The following is a 20,661-nucleotide window of genomic DNA, read 5'->3' on the forward strand; positions in this document are numbered from 1 at the left end:
GTAGTGTTCTCCGACTGGTTTTTGAATGTTATAATTCTTGACATCTGGTTTGTGTCCATTTATTCTTTTGCGTAGAGACTGTCCGGTTTGGACAATGTACATAGCAGAGGGGCACTGCTAGCACATGATGGCATATATCACATTGGTAGATGTGCAGACATCAAATCAGACAGGAGCAAGCGGAAGGGGAGGGGGCAGAGAGGAGCGATCAGTGGGCAGGGCCTTGGAGGGAAGAGGCCGAGTAAGGACGGGGCCTTGGAGCAGAGCATGGATACAGTAGGGGCAGGGCCACGGTCCAGGCTTGGGGGCCCCTTCTCCATATGGGCTGGTACTATGGGGCCATTGTAAACCCAGTACTGCCTCATCCATGTGCAGAAAGGAGGATTCCTCTAGCCCCTGCATAAAGACAAAGGTGGTCACAATCTACTGCTGTTTGGGGGTAGTGTGGGCTGAACACCCTCTTGGGCTGATGGGGAACAAGAATGAATGAGCCATAGCAGCACAGAGAGGAAGTGAGACAAGGAGAGGGCTTAGTAAACATGACTGGCCACATCTGAAAAGCCACAGTAAGTGTATGCTTTGAATGGAGAAAGGAAGAGTAGGATAAATGTCCTCACCACACAGCTAATCATAGGAAGACTTCTCCCTTGCCTGACATTAGGGTGACCAGATGTCCCAATTTTATAGGGACAGTCCCAATATTTGGGGCTTTTTCTTATATAGGCTCCTATTACCCCCTGTCCTGATTTTTCACACTTCCTGTCTTGTCACCCTACTCGCCATTTTCACTAGTCTTTCAGAAACAGGTTACCAGATTGGCCAGCTTTCTTTCTGCCTAGCTTGCCTTACTCCCCAGAGCATTCTGCACCAAAAAATTCTGTACCAAAAAATTCGAAATTCTGCACACAATATTTTAAAATTTTGCAAATTTTATTTGTCAAAATAATGCTATATAATCATGCCAATTTCAATTATTTTGGTAATTTATTTCAAACTACCTGTCAGCAAGTATGTCTGTAACAATACAGAGACACACAAAAATTCCTCCGGGAGTAGAGTTAAAGAAACCCCGATGACAACAGAGTTCCTGTTTCTCTTCCCCTCACAGAGCCCAGCCGGGGGGCCAGACACCCAAAACCCCTCCTCCCCAGAGCCCAACCACACACACACACCCCAGAGCCTACCTGCAGGGCCCCTTTGCCTAGACACCAGTTTCTCCCCCCCAACTACCCCAGAGCCCAGGGATCCAGAGGGATAAACAGCCTGATGCTTGGTCCCAGGCTTGCACAGAATTTACTGTGTGCCATCCTCTCCTTCCCTCAGGGCATGCTGGGAACTGCAGCTGCCAGAAACATTCTATCTCCCCAACCCCCAGAAGTGTCTTCATTGTGCAAGTTGGGCTCTGCCGAGTCCAGTGGCAGATAGCAGCACTGCAACCCATTTCTGTGGGGGAAAGGAAATTCTTCTTCGAGTGCTTGCTCATATCGATTACAATTAGGTGTGCGCGCGCTGCGTGCACGATCGTCAGAAGGTTTTTACCCTAGCAACACTCGGTGGGTTGGCTGAGGCGCCCCCTGGAGCAGCACCTTTATGGCACCGGATATATGCCCCTGCGGACCCAGCACCCCCTCAGTTCCTTCTTACCACCCGTGCCGGTTGTTGGAACTGTGGAGCGCGGCTTAGCTGATCTCCACTTCCCTAGCTCTTAGCTCGTTTATAATTGTATATACACCTCTACCTCGACATAACGCTATCCGATATAACACGAATTCGGATATAACGCGGTAAAGCAGCGCTCCGGGGGGGCGGGGCTGCACGCTCCAGTGGATCAAAGCAAGTTCAATATAACACGGTTTCACCTATAACGCAGTAAGATTTTTTGGCTCCCGAGGACAGCATTATATCGAGGTAGAGATGTAGTTGTTATAGAGTAGTTGTTAGTAGTTTCTAGTTGTAGTTAATAGTTGTTGTTGTTAGTGTACATCGTAACTGGGGGTAAGGGGATTCTCCCCTTCCCTCCCTCCTGGTTCCCGGGCTCATGCCTAGGTCTCCGGGTTTCAAACCGTGCTTGGCCTGCCTTAAGCCGATGCCTACGGGAGACCCCCATGACTCCTGTTTGAAGTGCTTGGGGGAATCTCATCAAGCAGATAAGTGCCACATTTGTAAGGCATTCAAGCCTCGGACTAAAAAGGACTGGGACTTTCGCTTGAAGCAGCTCCTGATGGAAGCGGCACTTAGTCCAGTGTCCGAGACCCGGCACTGTCGGTCCGAAGCGCACCTTCAGCACCGGAAACAACGGCTTCGCGACCCAGCACTGGCAAAGACTCCCGGCACTGGACGTCCCCGGCACCGCTACCAGTGTGGCACCGTTTGCTGTCTCCAGGATCCAAGAAGCAGCACAAGCAACCTGCTGCTCCGGTGCAATTGCCGGCACCGCCTGGCTGCCTTTGGAGCAACGTGCCGTGCCGGACCACCCCACAAAGGCTCCAACTCCGGCACCGTTGATTTCAGCTCCACAAGCACCGTTGAGTGCGGTGCACACAAGCCGCGCCAGTGTGTACTGCGGTCAAGCTCGACCTACCTTCCACCCTGGAGACTTTCTCCACGGCATGCGAGTTGATTGCACTCACCGAGTTGGGACCGTCGCAACCTTCAGTACCGCCGTTGTGGGCTGTTCCCTCGAAAGGGAAGCCCTCCATGATGTGCCCTCCGTCGCAGAGCGAGATGGGGCGGCACCAGTCTCGGTCCCAATCCAGGTCAGAGTCCCGATCCATACGTTGGTCTCGTCCACAGCACCGCTCGCAGTCCCGGCACCGATCTCCATCTCGACGCAGGTTGCACTCGCAGTGCCACTCCGCCTCACAAAGATCTTCGTCCCGCTATGGTCGGTACCAGTCCAGCTCCCAGCACCAATCCCGATCTACTCGGAGTCAATCTGGGCACCGCTCCGCCCATAGATCTTCATCGAGATCCAGTTCTGCCTCCCAGCACCGATACGACCGTTGGTCCCGATCCAGGTTGCGGTACCGCTCGAGACTGCGGCACCGATCTCCATCTCCACGGCGCGAGGCAACTACACAGGACACTGTGACCCAGCATGAGCGCTCGGCTCCGCCTTGGCCGTCCCGTCCCAACTTGAGGTCGTCCCAAGCGGAGAGTGGCTACCACGTCCATGGCCAAGACGCGGACAGTGCTAGCCAATGGAATGACAAGGGGCAGGATCCTGCTCAAGGACCCCCACAATGTTCCTTTTGGACCCCTTGGGCATACCATCAGACCCAAGGTGTCCCCTTGGGGGCATCTCGCTTGGCCCACTCGGAACCCCGGGTCCGGAGGCCACTCTCAGTTGCCCCCTGCCCCCCGGGGGCTCGGAGGCGATGGCCCTACCCTCAGCTCAGGCCCATGCCCCTAGCATGGTGGACCTAGAGCAGCCAGACCCGTGCCAGCAAGTTAGTTCCAGGCGTATCCTCCTCATCTTTGCCTGACAAGGTGGTGGCGGGTATGTCCTCCTCTGGCCCCCCATCTATAGACCTCCGCGCACACCAAGACTTACTTCGCAGGGTGGCACAAAACATGAACCTCCAGGTGGAGGTCGAGGATCCGGTGGTGGACATTTTATGTGCCGATACCCCGACACATTTAGCCTTGCCGTTTTTTCGGACCATGCAGGCAAATGCCAATACAATCTGGCAATCTCCGGCGTCTATTCCCCCCACTGCCAAGGGGGTGGAGAGGAAGTACTTGATCCCCTCCAAAGACTATGAGTACTTGTACATTCATCCCCAACCATGCTCCCTCGTTGTACAGTCCGTTAATGAGAGAGAAAGACACGGCCAACAAGCTCCCGCTCCTAAATCAAACGACACTAGACGCCTGGATTTATTCGGCCGCAAGAGCTATTCTACTGGCGGTCTACAACTCAGAGTGGCTAACCAGCAGGCCCTCTTGAGTCATTATAATTATAATACCTGAAACTCGATGGGGAAGTTCAAAGAGCTGGTTCTTCAGGAGTCCAGGGAGGAGTTCGGGGCCTTGCTAGAGGAGGGAAAGAAAGTCGCCAGGACATCTTTGCAGGCCTCGATAGATGCGGCAGACTCGGCAGCTAGGATTCTAGCCTTGGGCGTAGCTATGTGCCTCATTTCGTGGCTGCAGGTGTCCAGTCTTCCACCGGAACTGCAGCAAACTATCCAGGACCTGCCCTTTGATGGCCAGGGTCTATTTTCCGACAAAACTGATTTCAGACGCGAGAATCTGAAAGATAACCGGGCCATCATGCGTTCATTGGGCATGCATACCCCGGTGACGCAACATAGGCCCTTCCAACCTCAACCACAGCGCACCTGCCCCTAACCCCCGGCCGAGACAAGACTTCTCTAGAAGATGCGGCCGGGGTCGTAGGAAGAGACAATCTGGTCCTCAGACAGGCCAGAACCAGGGCCCCCCCCAAACCATCGGTGGGGTCCAAACAAAACTTTTGAAGGTGCGCCCGAGGGCAGAGCACCAGTCTCCTTACAGGATCCTTCCCCACCTTTCACCAACCGCCTTTTCTATTTCCTCCCTGCGTGGTCCCGCATAACGTCAGACCGCTGGGTCCTACGTACGGTGGAAAGTAGATACCACCTCCAATTTGTTTTTTTCCTCCCCTTCCCACCCGCCTTCCCCTTCCCTCTTCAGGGACCCCGCTCACAAGCAATTCCTCCTACAGGAGGTGTAAACGCTCTTAACTATCGGAGCTATAGAGGAGATTCCAAAGGAACTGAGGGGCAGGGGGTTTTACTTCTACTACTAATCCCCAAGGCAAAGGGAGGGGCTACAGCCCATTCTGGACCTGCACAGACTCAATAAATTCATGGTAAAGTTGAAGTTCCGCATGGTTTCCCTGGGGACCATTATTCCTTCCCTGGATCCTGGTACGCCACCCTCAACATGAAGGACGCGTACTTCCACATAGCGATTTATCCGCCGCACAAGCGCTTCCTCCACTTTGTAGTCAACCAACAGCACCTCCAGTTTACCGTACTTCCCTTCGGCCTATCCACGGCACCAAGGGTCTTTACAACAGGGCCGCTCTGGCTTTTTTGCCGCCCTAGGCAAAAAAGCCACCAGCCGCCCCCGCCCCCCAGCGCGGCAAGGGAGGGCGCCGAGCCCGGCCGCGGGCCCGCAATCCCCGACCGGACAGAGCGCCGAGGGGAGGGCGGCAAGCCCAGCCGGGGCTCTCCACTGTCCCCGGCGGCCAAAGCGCCGGGGGGAGGGTGGAGAACCCCCGGCGGCCAAAGCACCGGGAGGAGGGCGGCGAGCCCAGCCGGGGCTCTCCGCTCTCCCCGACTGGCCGTAGCGCCGGGGGAAGGGCGGTGAGCCCGGCTGGGGCCCCGCTCTCCCCGACCGGCCGAAGCGCCAGGGGGAGGGCGGCAAGCCCGGCCAGGGCCGCTCTCCCCGACCGGAGCACCGGGGGGGAGGGCAGCAAGCCCAACTGGGGCTCCGCCGCGCCGCCCCCTTCCAGGCGCCACCCCAAGCACATGCGTGGTGGGCTGGTGCCTGGAGCCGGCCCTGCTTTACAAAATGTATGGCCATTGTGGCTGCCTCACTCCGTCGACATCGGATCCAAGTGTTTCCATACCTCGACGATTGGCTCATTCGGGGTCACTCCGAGGTCCAGGTGCAATCTCATGTTCAGTTCACTATGAGCTTGTTCATACAGCTGGGCTTGCTGCTCAATGTCGAAAAGTCCACTTTGCAGCCAACCCAGAGAATAGACTTCATCAGAGCAGTCCTGGATTCAAATCTCACCCGTGTGTGCCTACCGCACACCCACTTCCAGTCCATGGCAAGCATTATCCACGGCCTCCGAAGTCCCAAAGGGGGACTGTCAGAGTAGCCTGCAAGAAGGAACTGAGGGGGCGCTGGGTTGGCAGGGGCATATATCCGACGCCATAAGGGCGCCACTCCAGGGGGCGCCTCAGCCGACCCACCGAGTGTTGCTAGGGTAACAATCTTCCGACAATCATGCATGCGGCGCGCACACACCAAATTGGAATGGATATGAGCAACACATCTTGAAGAACACGAGTACAAAGGTGAGTAACCGTCTTTTCTGTGCACACGTTAATTTCTGCAAAATTCTGCATTGCGCAGTGGTAGAATTCCCCCAGGAGTATTGCCTGGTTTTTTGTTTCTCCACTGCCCACTTCCTCCTCCTGTTTGTGACCTTTTCTACTATTTCATTAGTTATATATTAAAATTAAAATGCCAAAAAAAAACTGGAAAAGGAGTATGGAATACAAGAAAAACAATCCAAGAAATGCAGGAATACAAGAAAACCACTCACTTTCATTTGGTACAATATAGTAAGAGTTCATGCCTGTTTTACTGACTTCCTGCACAAACATCTCCATTTACCTCTGAAACCATTCAGGTATCTCCTGTCTTTATGTAAGGCATACTTAAGTAGGTAGACTCTATGGACAGAACACAAATATGCACTACATACACAGGCCATATCTGCAGTTGGTGTAACATCAGCATAACCCATTAAAATCAATTGATACATGCCAGCTTACACAAGCTGAGGATCTGGTCTTTTCAGTCTAGTTACTGCATGCTCTCATACTATTGGAGACATTAAGGCCTTGATTTTTAAATCTTCCTTTGATTACAGTCATAAATTATTACATTTAGATATCTAACTACTTGATTGCACCTGCAAAACAGATACAACAGTTAGTTAACAAAATGCTAGCATTTGTGCCCACAATTGACTGTAGGCACAAAACTGCGCCTGCGAAGTCAGAAACTAGGCTAACGGACCCATACAAGATTGGCTATCAGTATATCAAAATCAAGCCATAACAAGGTTCTCAGTATCAAAAGTCTTTTTCAAATAATCAAGATTATTAAGAAAGTGTGCCAAAACCGAGTCATTTTTCACATGCACTTTCTGTGGACCTCGACATAATATAACAGTGACATATTGCTGACTGAGTACTTCATCACCGAGGCTAAGTACATCAAATGGCATACATTTTCAAGAGATGTGATAAGTAGAGAGTATGCATCTAATTGCAGTACATCAGTATCCCAGCAATTAACCACAATGTTGGCTAATGGTTAATTTCTAATATCAAAGACATTAATCACACTAATAGAAATGCAGCATAACTTAATCTGAAGAGCATGACAGAATATGTGGTATGACGGAACTTGCATTTGACCATGTAGCAACACACTGACCATGCAGACATCCAGATTTGATATGTGTTCCAAGCTGAATGGGAAAAATGTTTACAATATATTTGGTATGCTTCTTCCTCTAATCCGGCTAAGAAAATGACTATACATGTAGTCAAATCGAATTGTTCCAACATATTTATGACAATGCGCAAATCATGTCAAACTGATGGGGAAGAATTGATTCCAACAAAAAGACACTGAAATTTAAAGCACCACCACCACCAGCGAGAATGTTCATTGGCAGTGAATATATCATGTCTGTCTCAGAAGTAGAAAAGATAGGTTGACAGTATACTGTTGTGTTGAACTCCATACTCTAACCCCAACAAATAAGCTCCATAAAATGGAAACTGATGTAATGAACGTTTCTCGGAAAACATTTCATGCAAGCCAGGATTCAACTATCTTTTGTTAACCTGAATCACAAACACTAATTCCCAAATAGAGAGTAGTTGCACCATAAAAGACAAATAGGCAGATAGTACAGAAATGAGAAATGCCATAAGAACAAATATGAATATCTATAGGAGCAATGGCAATGGCAAAAACAATGGCAAAATTTTAGATCAAGCATGAGGAAGAACATATCCAAACCCTTGCCACACAAACAAATACGCCCTAAAGTGACATGAACTGAGATGGTTGATATAAATGTATAATTACACGTCAGTGTAATTAATGCATATCTGTGTTAGGAAAAAAGCAATACAGCAGTAGAGAGGCTAGGACAACATACAAATACAAAATACAGACAGATTTCTCTCATTAACCACTAGGGAATGCAGTAGCTGAAGAAACTCCTCTAACGGCAATTGGGAGTAATGGAACCAACTGTTAGAGGCTATAAAATTTAACACGTATCTCATAGCACATGCTTCTTCTACCTCATTTGTGAAGTTTCAAACTTTATTACATAGCCAACCCTCAAAGTAATTATTGTAAAAGACAAAGGGTTGTTAAAGATTATACATGTTTTATTAAAAAAACAAAACAAAAACATATGCAATTAGATATTAATCCATATGCTCTATATTGCTAATTATTTACACCAGCGTCATGGAAAAGGCAATGTAAACCTTTATCTTCTACCCAAGCACTGTAAAGCTCTAGATTGACTTAGCTAGTTTCAATGTAAAATTCAACCTCAAACTTCACTAGTTTTACTAAGAAGTTGGAACAATTTAAATGTTTAACAAGCTGAGTTCTGAACAGTTGGTGACAAAGACACATCTCACAGCATCACTTAGAGTAAAAATGACTATGTAATGAGTTCATAAAACGTATAGCAAGAGTTTTACCTGAATTACAGACAATTATTTAAAATTCCATATTTAAGTACGTACCTTATTGGCCCCAGCTAACTGAAGCCAAAATCTTTATACCAGGTACCTAAAGATAGGCTATATTGAGGCATCTAAATAAAAACAGTTTCTTTCATGGGAGCTGTTACCACCACCCTTTGAAACACCACCCTTTTATTTATGTGCCTAAATATAGATTTATGTGCCTAAATATAGGTTTACGTGCATACCATCAGGCACCCAGAAAACAACAGTTTGGTCTGACAAATTCATGAACTTCTTATATTCTTTTTGAGGTCTGGAGAAAACTGAAGTGCAGCGAGTGAACCCAAATCTGAAGGTCTCTCAGGAAGTGATTTATTAATGAGTTTGGGTCGTACACAGCATGACTACATTTCGCATAGTGTCTTTCAAACAAACTGTCCCAAAACACTCCAGGGAGTTAAACACATAATCGAGTAAGAAAAAAATTAACAGTTAAATATACAGGGGGAAAAAAACCTTAGATTTGAAAAGAGAGTCCATGAGGTAGGAAAATACAGGAATTTTGTTGCATAATGAGGATGAGAAAGGAGGCCTGTGCTACATGAGCAAAGGATGTTTGGGTAAAAGTACAGAAAGACAAGGTACAACATGTAGACTGGAGAGAATATATCAAGGGCCTGGCATTGTTTTAACTAGATTTTGAAATAAATAAGAAACTTAATGGAGTAGAGTAATGAAATAATATAGCCTGGCTTTAAACATGTGATTAAAAATCACAGAAACCTTAAATCTAAGTCTGAAGACCAGAAACCAGTGAAGAAGAGGTAACAAAGAATTCAATAGTTAGGAAGATAGAAGATGAAAGCACAGATCAGGAGTTAAGCAAAGGTGGAATTCAGGCAAAGGTACACTCGCAGTGTTGTGGAGGTGGAGATAAGTAGCTGTGGATGAGGGAGTCGAGGGAAGAAGAGGAGGAGAGTGCACTGTTATCAAGTTACTGAGAGTGAAGGCAAATAGGAAATCTGAGTTGAGGCGTGAAAAGGAGAGGATTCAGTTTGCATGAGCATGATCTTCTTGTCCAAGTGTAATATTTCAACTTTGGAACCATTTATCAAAAGGGTATTTTCATGAAGCCATGAGGATACTTGGTCAAGGTGGACAGGTAGGAGTTATTAAAGGTGCTAGAGCAAATCTTTCAGAAAACATCCAGTCTTGATTTAAAAGTTGTCACTGATGAAGAATCTACCATGATTCTTGGTAAATTGTTCCAATGGTTACTTACTTTCACCATTCAACATTTACACTTTACTTCCAGTCTGAGTTTTGCTAGCTTCAATTTCTAGCCATTGAATCATATTATATCTTTCTCTGCTAGCCTGAAGAGTCCATTATTAAATATTTATTCCCCATATAGCTATTTATAGACTGTAATCAAGTTACCCCTTAATCTTCTCGTTGTTAAACTAAATAGATTGAGCTCCTGGAGTCTATCATTATATAAGGAATATTTTCTAATCCTCCAAACATTGTTGTGGCTCTTCTCTGAACCCTCTCCAATTTACCAATATCTTTCTTGAACTGTGGATACCAGAACTGGACACAGTATTCCAGCTATGGTCATCCAGTGACACATGCAGAGGTAAAATAACCTCTCTACTTCTACTTGAGATGTTTATGCATCCTAGGATCGCATTAGCTTTTTTGGCCATATAATCACATTGGGAGTTCATGTTCAGCTGATTATTCACCACGCTCTCCAAACCTTTTTCAGAGTCACTGCTTCCCAGTATAGAGTTCCCCATCCTGTCAGTATGGCCTACATTCTTGGTTGGTAGGTGTGTATATTTAGCCATATTAAAACACACATTATTTGCTTGTGCCCAGTTTACCAAGTGATCCAGAATGTTCTGAATCAGTGACCTGATCTCTTCATCATTTACCACTCCCCCAATTTTTGTGTCATCTTCAAACTTTATCAGTGAGGACTTTATGTTTTCTTCCAGGTCACTATTAAAAATGTTAAGTAGCACAGAGCCAAGAACCAATCCATGTGGGACCCCACTGGAAACACACTGGCTCAATGATGATTCTCCAATTACAGTTACATTTTGAGACCTATCAGTTAGCCAGCTTTTACCCCATTTAATGTGTGCCATGTTAATTTTATATTGTTTTAGTTTTTTTAATTAAAATATTGTGCGGTACCAAACCAAATGTCTTACAGAAGTCTTATTACATCAACACTACTACCTTGATCAACCAAATGTGTAATCCCATCAAAAAAGATATCAAATTAATCTAAAGAATCTATTTCTCATAAATCCACGTTGGTTTGCATTAATTATATTACCTTACTTCAGTTCTTTAGTAATTGAGACCTGTATCAGCCACTCCTATATCTTGCCTGGGATTGATGTCTGACTGACAGGCCAATAATTCTGTTTACCTGGGTCATTCTGTTTACCCTTTTTAAAACTTGCCATAACATTAACTTTCTTCCAGTCTTTTGGAACTTCCCCAGTGCTTCAAGACTTATTGAAAATCTATATTAATGTTTCAGCGAGGTCCTCAGACAGCTCTTTTAAAACTCCTTTATGCAAGTTATCTGGACCTGCTGATTTTAAAATGTCTAACTTTTAATGTCTAACAGTAGCTGCTGTTTAACACTCTCCAGTGGTACTAGTGGGATGGAAAGAGTGTTATCATTAGTTGATGAGCCTATATCATCTGTTTTTCCACAAAAACAGAACACATATTTATTGAAAAATTCTATATTTTCTGCATTATTATAGATAATTCTACCATTTTCATCTAGTAATGGACCAATATCATTATCAAGATTCTTTAGTTCATAATATATTAGAAACCTCTCTCTCATTGTTCTTAACTCTGCTCCCATATATTTCTCCTTGTATCTCTTGATTTCCCTTATCAATTTTCTACTATTCCTAATTTCTGATTAAAATTCATTTCTGTAAACTTCCACTTTTTTCCATTTGTTATATATTATTTTTTAATTTTTACAGCTGCCTTCACTGCCCTTCTACACCAGAACAACTTATTAAACAGTATGGCCTTCTTCCTCATTTGTGGCTTTTTGGGAATCTAGTAAGGTGTTTTTAAATGACTCCCAATGATCATACACATTTTTCTGATTAAAATTCTTCCTCACAACTGATTTGGCTTCTAATGGTTTTCAGTTTTGTGAAATTGGAGCTATTAAAGCACCAGTATATATGTAACTAGTCTTGATTTTATTCTGCTTGCATATTATAAATGTGATCAAGTCATGATCACTTGTACCTAAACTACAATTAATTTTTAGTTTTGTGATCAATTCCTCTTTATCTGTTAGGATAAGGTCTAATGACCGCACCGCACCTTTAATCGGGGGAGAAGGAATATTATCTGGCTGGCTGAGGGAAGAGGAACAGTGCTCTATGGGTGGGTGGGGAGGGGAGAGATCAGAAGCTGCTGCAAAAGCGAAGAATGGGTCAGGGTTGTGACACTGATTCATCCCCTGAGACCGGAAGGGCAGAAGGATTTAAAAGGGGGCAAGCCCAGGTGCCCTGTTCCACAGAGCAGGCAAGACAGCATCCACCCTCCGTGCCCTTTAGGTGGCAAAATACCAGGTTTGGTCAGGACCTGCTGTGGGGATCGTGCTAGCCGCCTCTTTTTAGGGGAGCTGGGAAGGAATTTTTCCCTCATCACCAGACTGGCCTAGGTGGAGTGGAGGTTTTTTCGCCTTTCCCACATTGGGTTCAGGGAAGGTTTTGTTGATGTGAGGCATGAAGGGAGTTAGGCTAATATGTCACAACTCATTATGTAAGTGTGGGGCAGCTGTCCAGTGCAGGTGCTTCACAGGGAAGGTATACACAGTCACTGGATAAATGGCTTGATAAAGGACTTAAAAGGTGTTGATTAAAGGAACAGAAGAGGGCAGGGGTGTGTGGGATTCCTATGAATGGTATGGCAGGGATCCCACCCTCCTTTCTTATAGCCCACCTTAGCCCTCCTATGTGGAGGGAGGTGGATAGGAAGGTCCCAGAAATGGGTTGGCTCAGAGGCCTGGATGGAAAAAGACAGGGGGCTGGCAGAAGCTCTCCGGGTAGTTATTGAATGAACTTGGGGTTACTGGCACTGTGCACTTTTACCTGTTGGGCAGTCTTAGACATCTAATAATAAAGTTGCTGCCTGATTAAAATCATATTGAGTGTATCCTGTCCTTCTTTCGCTATAGCCGGACAATAAAGAATTCCCTCATGTGGGCTGCAATACTTTTTGAGTTACGAAATTGTCATATATAATGTTTAAAAATTCCATGGATATTTTAGTACTGGCAGCAGGTGATCTCCAGCATATGTCACTCAAATCGAAGTCTCCTATGATCACACAGCTTTTTTCCCTGGACACATTGTAGATAGGTCTGTAAGGACGCAATCATCCTGTTCCCAATGTTTTTTAGTGGTCTGTTAGGACACGGATCCATAAGCATTCAAATTTCTTCTGAGTTATCAGTGACTCAAAACAGGTAATGCCATTTCTCACACAGACAACTTTCTACAAGTGAGGCAACCAACAAGGATACTCAGGAAACCTACAAGGAATTTATTTTTTATTTAATTAAGAAGATGACTGTTACTTTCAACTTATTTCATTTTGCTGTGTTAAAGCATGTTCACTTGCAAGTACTATAAATATATATTTTACAACAATATTTACCTTCTGACTGTCATGTTCAAAAGTCGAAAACCAATGTTCTGCAGTTTTCATAAGATGTGTGAACATTGCACTGAGGGGAAAAAATGGAAATTTTATGTTAAATAATACATTGCCCACAGAAGTAAAGGAAATGTAAAGACAACAGGAAGTTGTTAAAACTTACTAGGCGTCATGTTCCAGATATTCAGGGTTCAAAAGAGCTTTCATTTCCTCACTGAAACAGCCAAGAGTGAACAATCAAAATTTGAATATTGATTTTTGGTCAATGTTCCCTATGTACTATTATGTACTTATAAGCCAACTTTGTATAAAGTGCAAATGAGAAAAACTAGCCCTTTTTTTTTTTTTAATTAAAAAGAGTAACTCCATTGAACAAATGAAGTCTTTCCTTTCTATAAAGATCAAAAACAAATTAGCTGCCTTGTCTGAGCAACAATGAAGTAACCATCTAATTATTCCAAATAACAAATTACTGAATGTCACAATGTATTATTTGAATATGCTTGATCTAGACTAATTGATTACTGCACAATCTATCACTGTTTGTCCAAAACAAAAAAAATATGGTTACCGGTCAAATATGCAATATCAAAACATTAATTTATTTTGTTTTAATAGCTTCTATTTTTATTGTATTTTAACAGCAATTAATCAGTGACAGTACTTCTTATCTATCTACTTTGCTGCCTAGCTCCCTTTTCAGTGGGGATGGGATGCTATGCATATTACATGGTTATTCTGAGTATCCTGCAAGCTTACTTTCCACTGAAGAGCATCTTGTAATGCAACTTCAGGATTTCTAAAGATAGACACTGAATGAAAACAAATACATGTAAGCACACTCCATCCCTATGCTAACACTGATCTTAGACAATCTTGCTAAGAGAAGTTATGCTATAACCGGGGTAATTTACATTATATTAATGCAGCTGGGTTCCAAAAGCAAATGTAGTAAGACAACTGCAAAATATGGCTGCACAACACTAAGTGATTCAAGGCAACTTGTTAAAAAACAAGTAGAAGCTTTATTCATGGAGCAAGAGAATAAAAAGCATTTGAATTTAGTTGAGGGACAATCATTTGTGTTGCAATTGTTATGTGTACACTATTTTCATGAAATGGAGAAACAATGCCTAAACTTAATATTACTTTAAAGTTAAATGACAGTCACATAATATAGCTATTAAAAATTGTATATGGGATGAAAGAATTATCGATCACTGAAATTTTTTTCTATAGTGATTATTTAAAGGTATGAGAAGAAAATATTGATACAACTTGTCCATGGACTTCTTTGATCTGCCTCCACTCTACAATGATAGAGATTAAAGCACATCTGGGTCTTGTACAATGCAGTGAAAATAGTATATGTACCGGTGTCAAGTTGATACTTTTCCTCTGGTTGGTCCCTCTCTCTTTTTTCACTGACTAAAATGTAAGAATTACTTCTTTTCCAAAAAGCCCCATTATGAGTTACTTTTCACTTTCATGGAGGCAATTAATACATCTCAAAGATTAGCCTATTAATCATGATAAAACAAAAAACTAATAAAAGAAAACGTAACTATCAGTTTTATTTGGATAGACCTTAAAGCCAATATGTTAATTCTACAGAAGATACAGTTAATTCTTAACTCTACAATAATATGGAAAAATGTGACAATTTCTATATTACATGGATAAATATACAACACTTGCCTTGATTGTGCAGCTTCATTCGCATGTAAAAAGGCTTGGTGGTCACAATGCAGGATAAAGATTATAGGTGCTAAAAGTTCATGCATACCCTAAACATTAAAAGGAAACAGAAGTACAGTAAGATGTTTCATTCATGCACCAGCACAGTAATGCTCCACCTCAGCATCCAGCAGCCAATAATATTAGCAGCAGCAGCAGAATGAAAAGCAAGAAAATTTACATTCTTAGACTTGATTCATAATCAATGGGTTTTGTTTTAAATTCTGATTAAATCTAAGTGTTTATTCGCCTATAAAATATGGGAAGCAAGTTATTCTCCCTTTTCATAAAGTAGCAGACAACAATTTGGCAACGGTAGACAAACCCGCACCTGGCAGTTACTCCAAGATCTATGTTCATAAATATGAATTTTATTTATGATAATTACAATCATGAGCTACAGTATCAAGATCTGCAATAAGGACAAATTATGAAATCTAAACTGACTTTTATTTGATAATGTTCCAAAACTGGGATCTCAGTAGCCTTTGGAAAAAACAAAGGCAGCCATTTGAGGAATTAGAAAATGAGATATCCATGCCCATGGAGACCAGAACTAAAGGGTTTTTTTTTAAAGCATCTTCATTATGTTTATATTAAAAGATTTATATGGGAAGATGTAGAAAACCTTTGCAAGCCAATACGTGGCAAAACCTTAATATTGTTCTTTTTCAGATGTTTGGTATCTATAGTGCAAAACCCAAAAAACCCTGAGTTAAGAAAGCACAGAGGTCAAACCAGAGATGATGCCCTATTCAAACTGCTTCCACAATCTCAGATCAGATGAATGTTTTGGATAGAATGAACAGCAGTGAAATACCTCATTATATTGACATTTTAAATTGTCATCACTTGGCTGAAAAGATTACACCCCATTAAAGAGATTAAAAAGGCAAAGCAAACCTCTCCCAAATTATTGCTTCTGCCTCTATTTGTACTGTATTGAGGTTACATCTGAAAGGCCTTTTCTCCCCCACAATCAGAGGCACTTTTAGGGTGTCAAGCTGGTTCTTCAAAGAAGCCTAAACTCCCTTAGGCCCCTTTGATGGTCTCAGCCTTAGGAGAGTATCCGACACAGGTCGGACCACAAATCACCTTCTTGAACACTTCACTAAACTGCCATTCCAGCCTCCTGCCACAAGATGATGCAATTCATGTGGATGGGTGTGCCACAGCCAGTTAAACAACAGGGAGCCCAGAACCACCAGATGGGTCCCTTCAGCAGAGGAAAAGCCTCACAGAGGGAGGAGCTGTTCATCTGTGGAGTGTAGGGGTGCCAGAATAGAATAGCAATAGTATGCGGAAAAGAAGTTCCCTCTTCAATACCCACTCCAAGAACACAAGGGAGCAGGATATTGTAGGGAGAGGGGTGGACGCAGATATTTGGAGGGAAGGTTTTATAAGAGAAGTTGCAGTATTACCAATCCCATACATTCAAAAATTGTGAGTCAGCCCTCCCTCCCCAATCATAAGATTTTTAAACAATAAATTTGGAGGGTTTTCTCTTTGCCTTCCAATTTATGAGCTTTTAGGGAACATTTGGGTAATGTTTTCAAGCTTTTCTCTGCAACAATGAGGATTAGAAATTTATGTTTGGGTGGTTTTTTTAATTAAAGCATTTGATTATTCCATGAACAGCTGCTTTCAGAAAATAATCAAATATGGCAAGACTTGTGATAAGATCACTAGTTAGCACCACCAGGTTTGGGAGAGAGGGACCTGCAGCATGGGAATGGGGAAGAGAAAGGAGAGTTTGGTAAGGCCAGAGAGAGGAAGATAGACAAAACAACCAAAAATACTGAGATAAATTGCAGGCTACATAGGCTGTAATGTTATTGACTTCCCACTCCCTAAAAGTTAAGCATAAATATAAAAATCTACTGTTGTCTAAATCTTCTATCACCCCATATATATGAAAATTGTGTAAGAGAAATGAAGTTGCCAAGAATGATTGTCTAACACAAACTGACTACCAAAAAATTAAACATACAAACTACAGAGTAAGAACATAAAAGGACATAAGACAGGATTAGTTATAGAAGATAAGAGCCCAGCATAGCACACAATTTCCCAATATTATAGCATAACTTGTGAATAAAGTAGAATCATAAAGTGACTATTCACATAAAACAGTAACAAAGCAAATGGATGATAAAATATCAGGATTTCAAAAAGACACCTCTGATCCTTCAGTTAAAAGAGCACTTTAAACATTTAGAGATTTTTGGATTGGTAGTAGAAGCCACTAGTGTATTATATACACATATTTTTCTACAGTACATCAACAGTTTACTAGAACTTTTTAGTGTTAATAAAAGGGTTGACAGAATTCAGATAATTTTATGACACTTGCCAACAACAGCAAAACACTGATTTCATAATACAGTCTCTGGTTTTAAAAGAAAACCAGAAATACAGCATTTCTAGAAATGAAATACAAATTGATACATTTCAACATTATATTGAAAAAGACAATATAATTATGAGTGAACAATGGCTGACCTAATGGCTTAACTTAATTATTTATTTCTCTTTAATTAACTAGAGCCAGAATTTTGGCACCCAAATCTGTACGGCCTTTTGAAGATAATGTTAATGATCATTTTTATGAAAAATAAATATACTCGCTTTATACTTCTACACGTACCAATGCTTTTTAGAAAATCAAAGATCTACTGATGTTTAAATCTTAAAAGTCTCTATTACTGTTTTGTAAACTTCTATTCACCCATAAATATGACTGGGGAGAGTAGTATATTTTGCTAGTCAAATAAAATCTTACTTCATATATTGGTCAAAAAAAACAATGAAACCTACTACAAAGACACACACACAAAACATACATACAAATTGCTCCTTGTAAGAAAGCATTGTAAAACTTTGCTGATATTGTGAATTAATTTTTTTAAAGTACAGTTTCAATTAAAAGCTGTGAACTTGACCACTTTTATAACTGATGAGGTATAACAGTGTTCCACACCTTGGAAATCTACAATCTAACTAGGTTTGTATGGATCCAAGTCACTGTAGACCCAGGGTGCCTCCCAAATATTTAAACCCAGAACTAATAACAACAAGGTCTTTTGTTCTTCCACACTAGCCTTTCAGAGAAATAGCTTCAATAAGATAAAAGGGTTTTGTTTGCTTGTTTTTACATTTGTGTACAAGTAGGCCTTTAGTGTGTAGAAACTGAGAGAAAGATGCGTCATTTGTAGTTAGTTCTAAAACTTGTTATTACACCAATTTCTTAAAGGACTGACTTGCAAAATTTAGGTCCAGTTCCTGTAAAAATGTTATCTACTGCATGCATGAATCTCCCCCTACCAGTTAACTGTTGCAATATACCAAGGAATGTTGCTGTCATGGGAGATCATGATCACAAAGGCAGAGGGGATCGCAAAGGTAGCTAGGGCCATGAAGGGCTTTGAATATCAGGGCAAACACATTGTACTGGACTTCGTGGTTCCCTTGGGAGCCAGCATGGAACACTTGAGTGATGTGTTAGTGCAACCCTAACTGCTAAGCAGACCAGCGTTATGTTTTGTTAGCTGAAGCTATTTTGGGATGTGTGGCTTCATTCCTAGATACAAAATGAAATAAGCAAACCTGTAGGTCATGAATGAGTGGATTACCATGGACAGGTATTTGACAGGATTAAGAGAGACCAAAAATTATACGCTGACCTCACCACATACGCAGTACTTCTTGTCAGCTAATCCTTGACAAAGTATTGACAGGGGCTTTGAAAAAGAGTCATCTACAGGCAAGAGGGCCAAGCATACAAAGAAAAGATAGTTATTATTGATGATAGTTTTGTGGAAGCATTCTTGATTCAAGAATGCAGATCCTGGAAACAAGCAGTGGTGATGGGAATGGAAAAAGAAGGGACTAAGAAGAGAAAGATTAGTTGGCTGTTTTGTGACTTTGGCACAGCACCACAATTCTTGGCTACTGCACTGAACACTTGTCATAGATATTAGCCATTTTTCATCATTCCAATTCATTTTATTTTCTGCCCTTTACTCCTCCCTTCACTCTCATGGCAACCTTCTTCTAAAATTACTGCACTGTTGAAGTGACACCAGTCAAAAACAGAGGTAAAAAGAAGTTTTCTTTCTCAACAGCCTGTAGGCTCGCAAAATTGAACCTGTTCTTTTATCTGCCTATGTTCATTTAGCCCACCAAGCAGTCTTTATTAAAGCCGAGGCATCAGGCAGTCAAAGTTCATTAATACCATTTATATAATCTCTGCAGTTTCAATTAACTCAGCAAGACACTCTACTACATGATAACAGTCTCATTAATTCAATAAAATCCCATAACTATTAACAATATGGTCTATGTTAAACGGGGTGTCACCTAGTACAAAATAATAGCTTTAACAGCTTGTGATGAAACTCAGGGTGGTTTTTTTTTTTTTTTTTTTTTAATTTGATCTAGCTAAATATTCAAGCCTTACGTAGCAAGGTATTATTTCTCTGTAAGGAATCTACGGGATCTTAAACACAAGCAGGGGGTAATTAAGTCTTTTTAAGTCATATCAAAGAGTGAAATTATACTTCTTGTTTAATAAATGATACACTAAATTAGCTAGAATGTGATCTTTCATCTCCCTCATCACATATACTTTGGGTTATATACACTAGAAATGAGGAAGGCTGGGTACTGTTGGAGTGTTTTCCACAACAGTGCCCTGAAAAATACGGCTTGCTGATCTAAATTTTTCTCTCCATGACACAAAGTAGCTCTCTACTCGCAGTCCATCAAAAATAAAAAATAGCCAGCTGATAGAGATTTGCTGTTTTTGTTAACTGTATATTTGATTTTCGATATCATCTACAAGACAGTTCTTGATAAGTTGCTGTTTCAACTCAAATCTGCCGATCTTTTCATGAGACTCAAATAATTTCCTAGCTTGGGGATGGAGTAGTTGCAGAATGTGTGAAAGGATACACTATGTTATAAATATTTGTACGCTTATAGCAACTCTGCATTTTTGTCATAATCATTTTCTGTCCACATACAGTTTCTCTACAGTTTAGTTCTTGTTCATTGTTACTCAGTTCTTAGTCTCAGCACTGAATGTTAAATTACTCCAAAAGTAAACATAAAATATTCTGATTTCTATGTTTCTTTCAGTACTGTACATGAGTCTTGTTAAAGCATTTAAACATTATGCTCATTTTAAAACCTTAAGAGCAAATGCTGAATTTAGCTTTCATCTTAAAATGAATGCACAATTGGTGCATTTGAAATGTTATCTTTTACCTTTTAACAGTAGGAGACTACTGGTTTGGGTAGATATTCTATCTAGTAATATAATGGAACTTGTATTAACATATATATTGATAAAAAGATTAAAAACTTTTCAGCTGCACCCACTATATTGCATCATATTTTGGTGCTGCAGTATATGATCAATGGCCAAACAGCGAACGTACAGTATATCTGCATCATGTTGTAGAATTCATAGAAGAATTTCAAATGTTATGTTGTGAAACTGCTTGATTATCCCTAATCAACCCTTCAACTTCTTTATATTGTTATTCAGTATCATATATTTTAACTGTGGTGCATATATTCAGTATTTATCCATCTAAGCCCAGAAAAGCTTTTGGTTTAAAAGAGGTTGTTAATAAACATTCAGAAAAGTTGGAAGATAAGATTTAGCAGCTTACAGAAGACAATT

The 20,661-nt window shown here is 41.9% G+C and overlaps 1 protein-coding gene across 2 annotated transcripts in view; it reads right to left on the reverse strand.

Moving 5' to 3' along the window:
- Positions 1-20,661, reverse strand: part of TBC1D5 (TBC1 domain family member 5) — a 474,884-nt gene that overhangs the window by 182,031 nt on the left and 272,192 nt on the right. For both annotated transcript variants that reach the window (XM_034760748.1, XM_034760747.1), the window contains exons 10-12: positions 14,934-15,022; positions 13,399-13,449; positions 13,236-13,305 (exon numbers count right to left, since the gene is read on the reverse strand). In XM_034760748.1, the coding sequence (XP_034616639.1) occupies positions 13,236-13,305; positions 13,399-13,449; positions 14,934-15,022 (210 nt within the window). The remainder of the gene's footprint in view (positions 1-13,235; positions 13,306-13,398; positions 13,450-14,933; positions 15,023-20,661) is intronic.

Source organism: Trachemys scripta, chromosome 2, assembly GCF_013100865.1.
Source record: "Trachemys scripta elegans isolate TJP31775 chromosome 2, CAS_Tse_1.0, whole genome shotgun sequence".
In the NCBI taxonomy this organism is placed as follows: Eukaryota; Metazoa; Chordata; order Testudines; family Emydidae; genus Trachemys; species Trachemys scripta.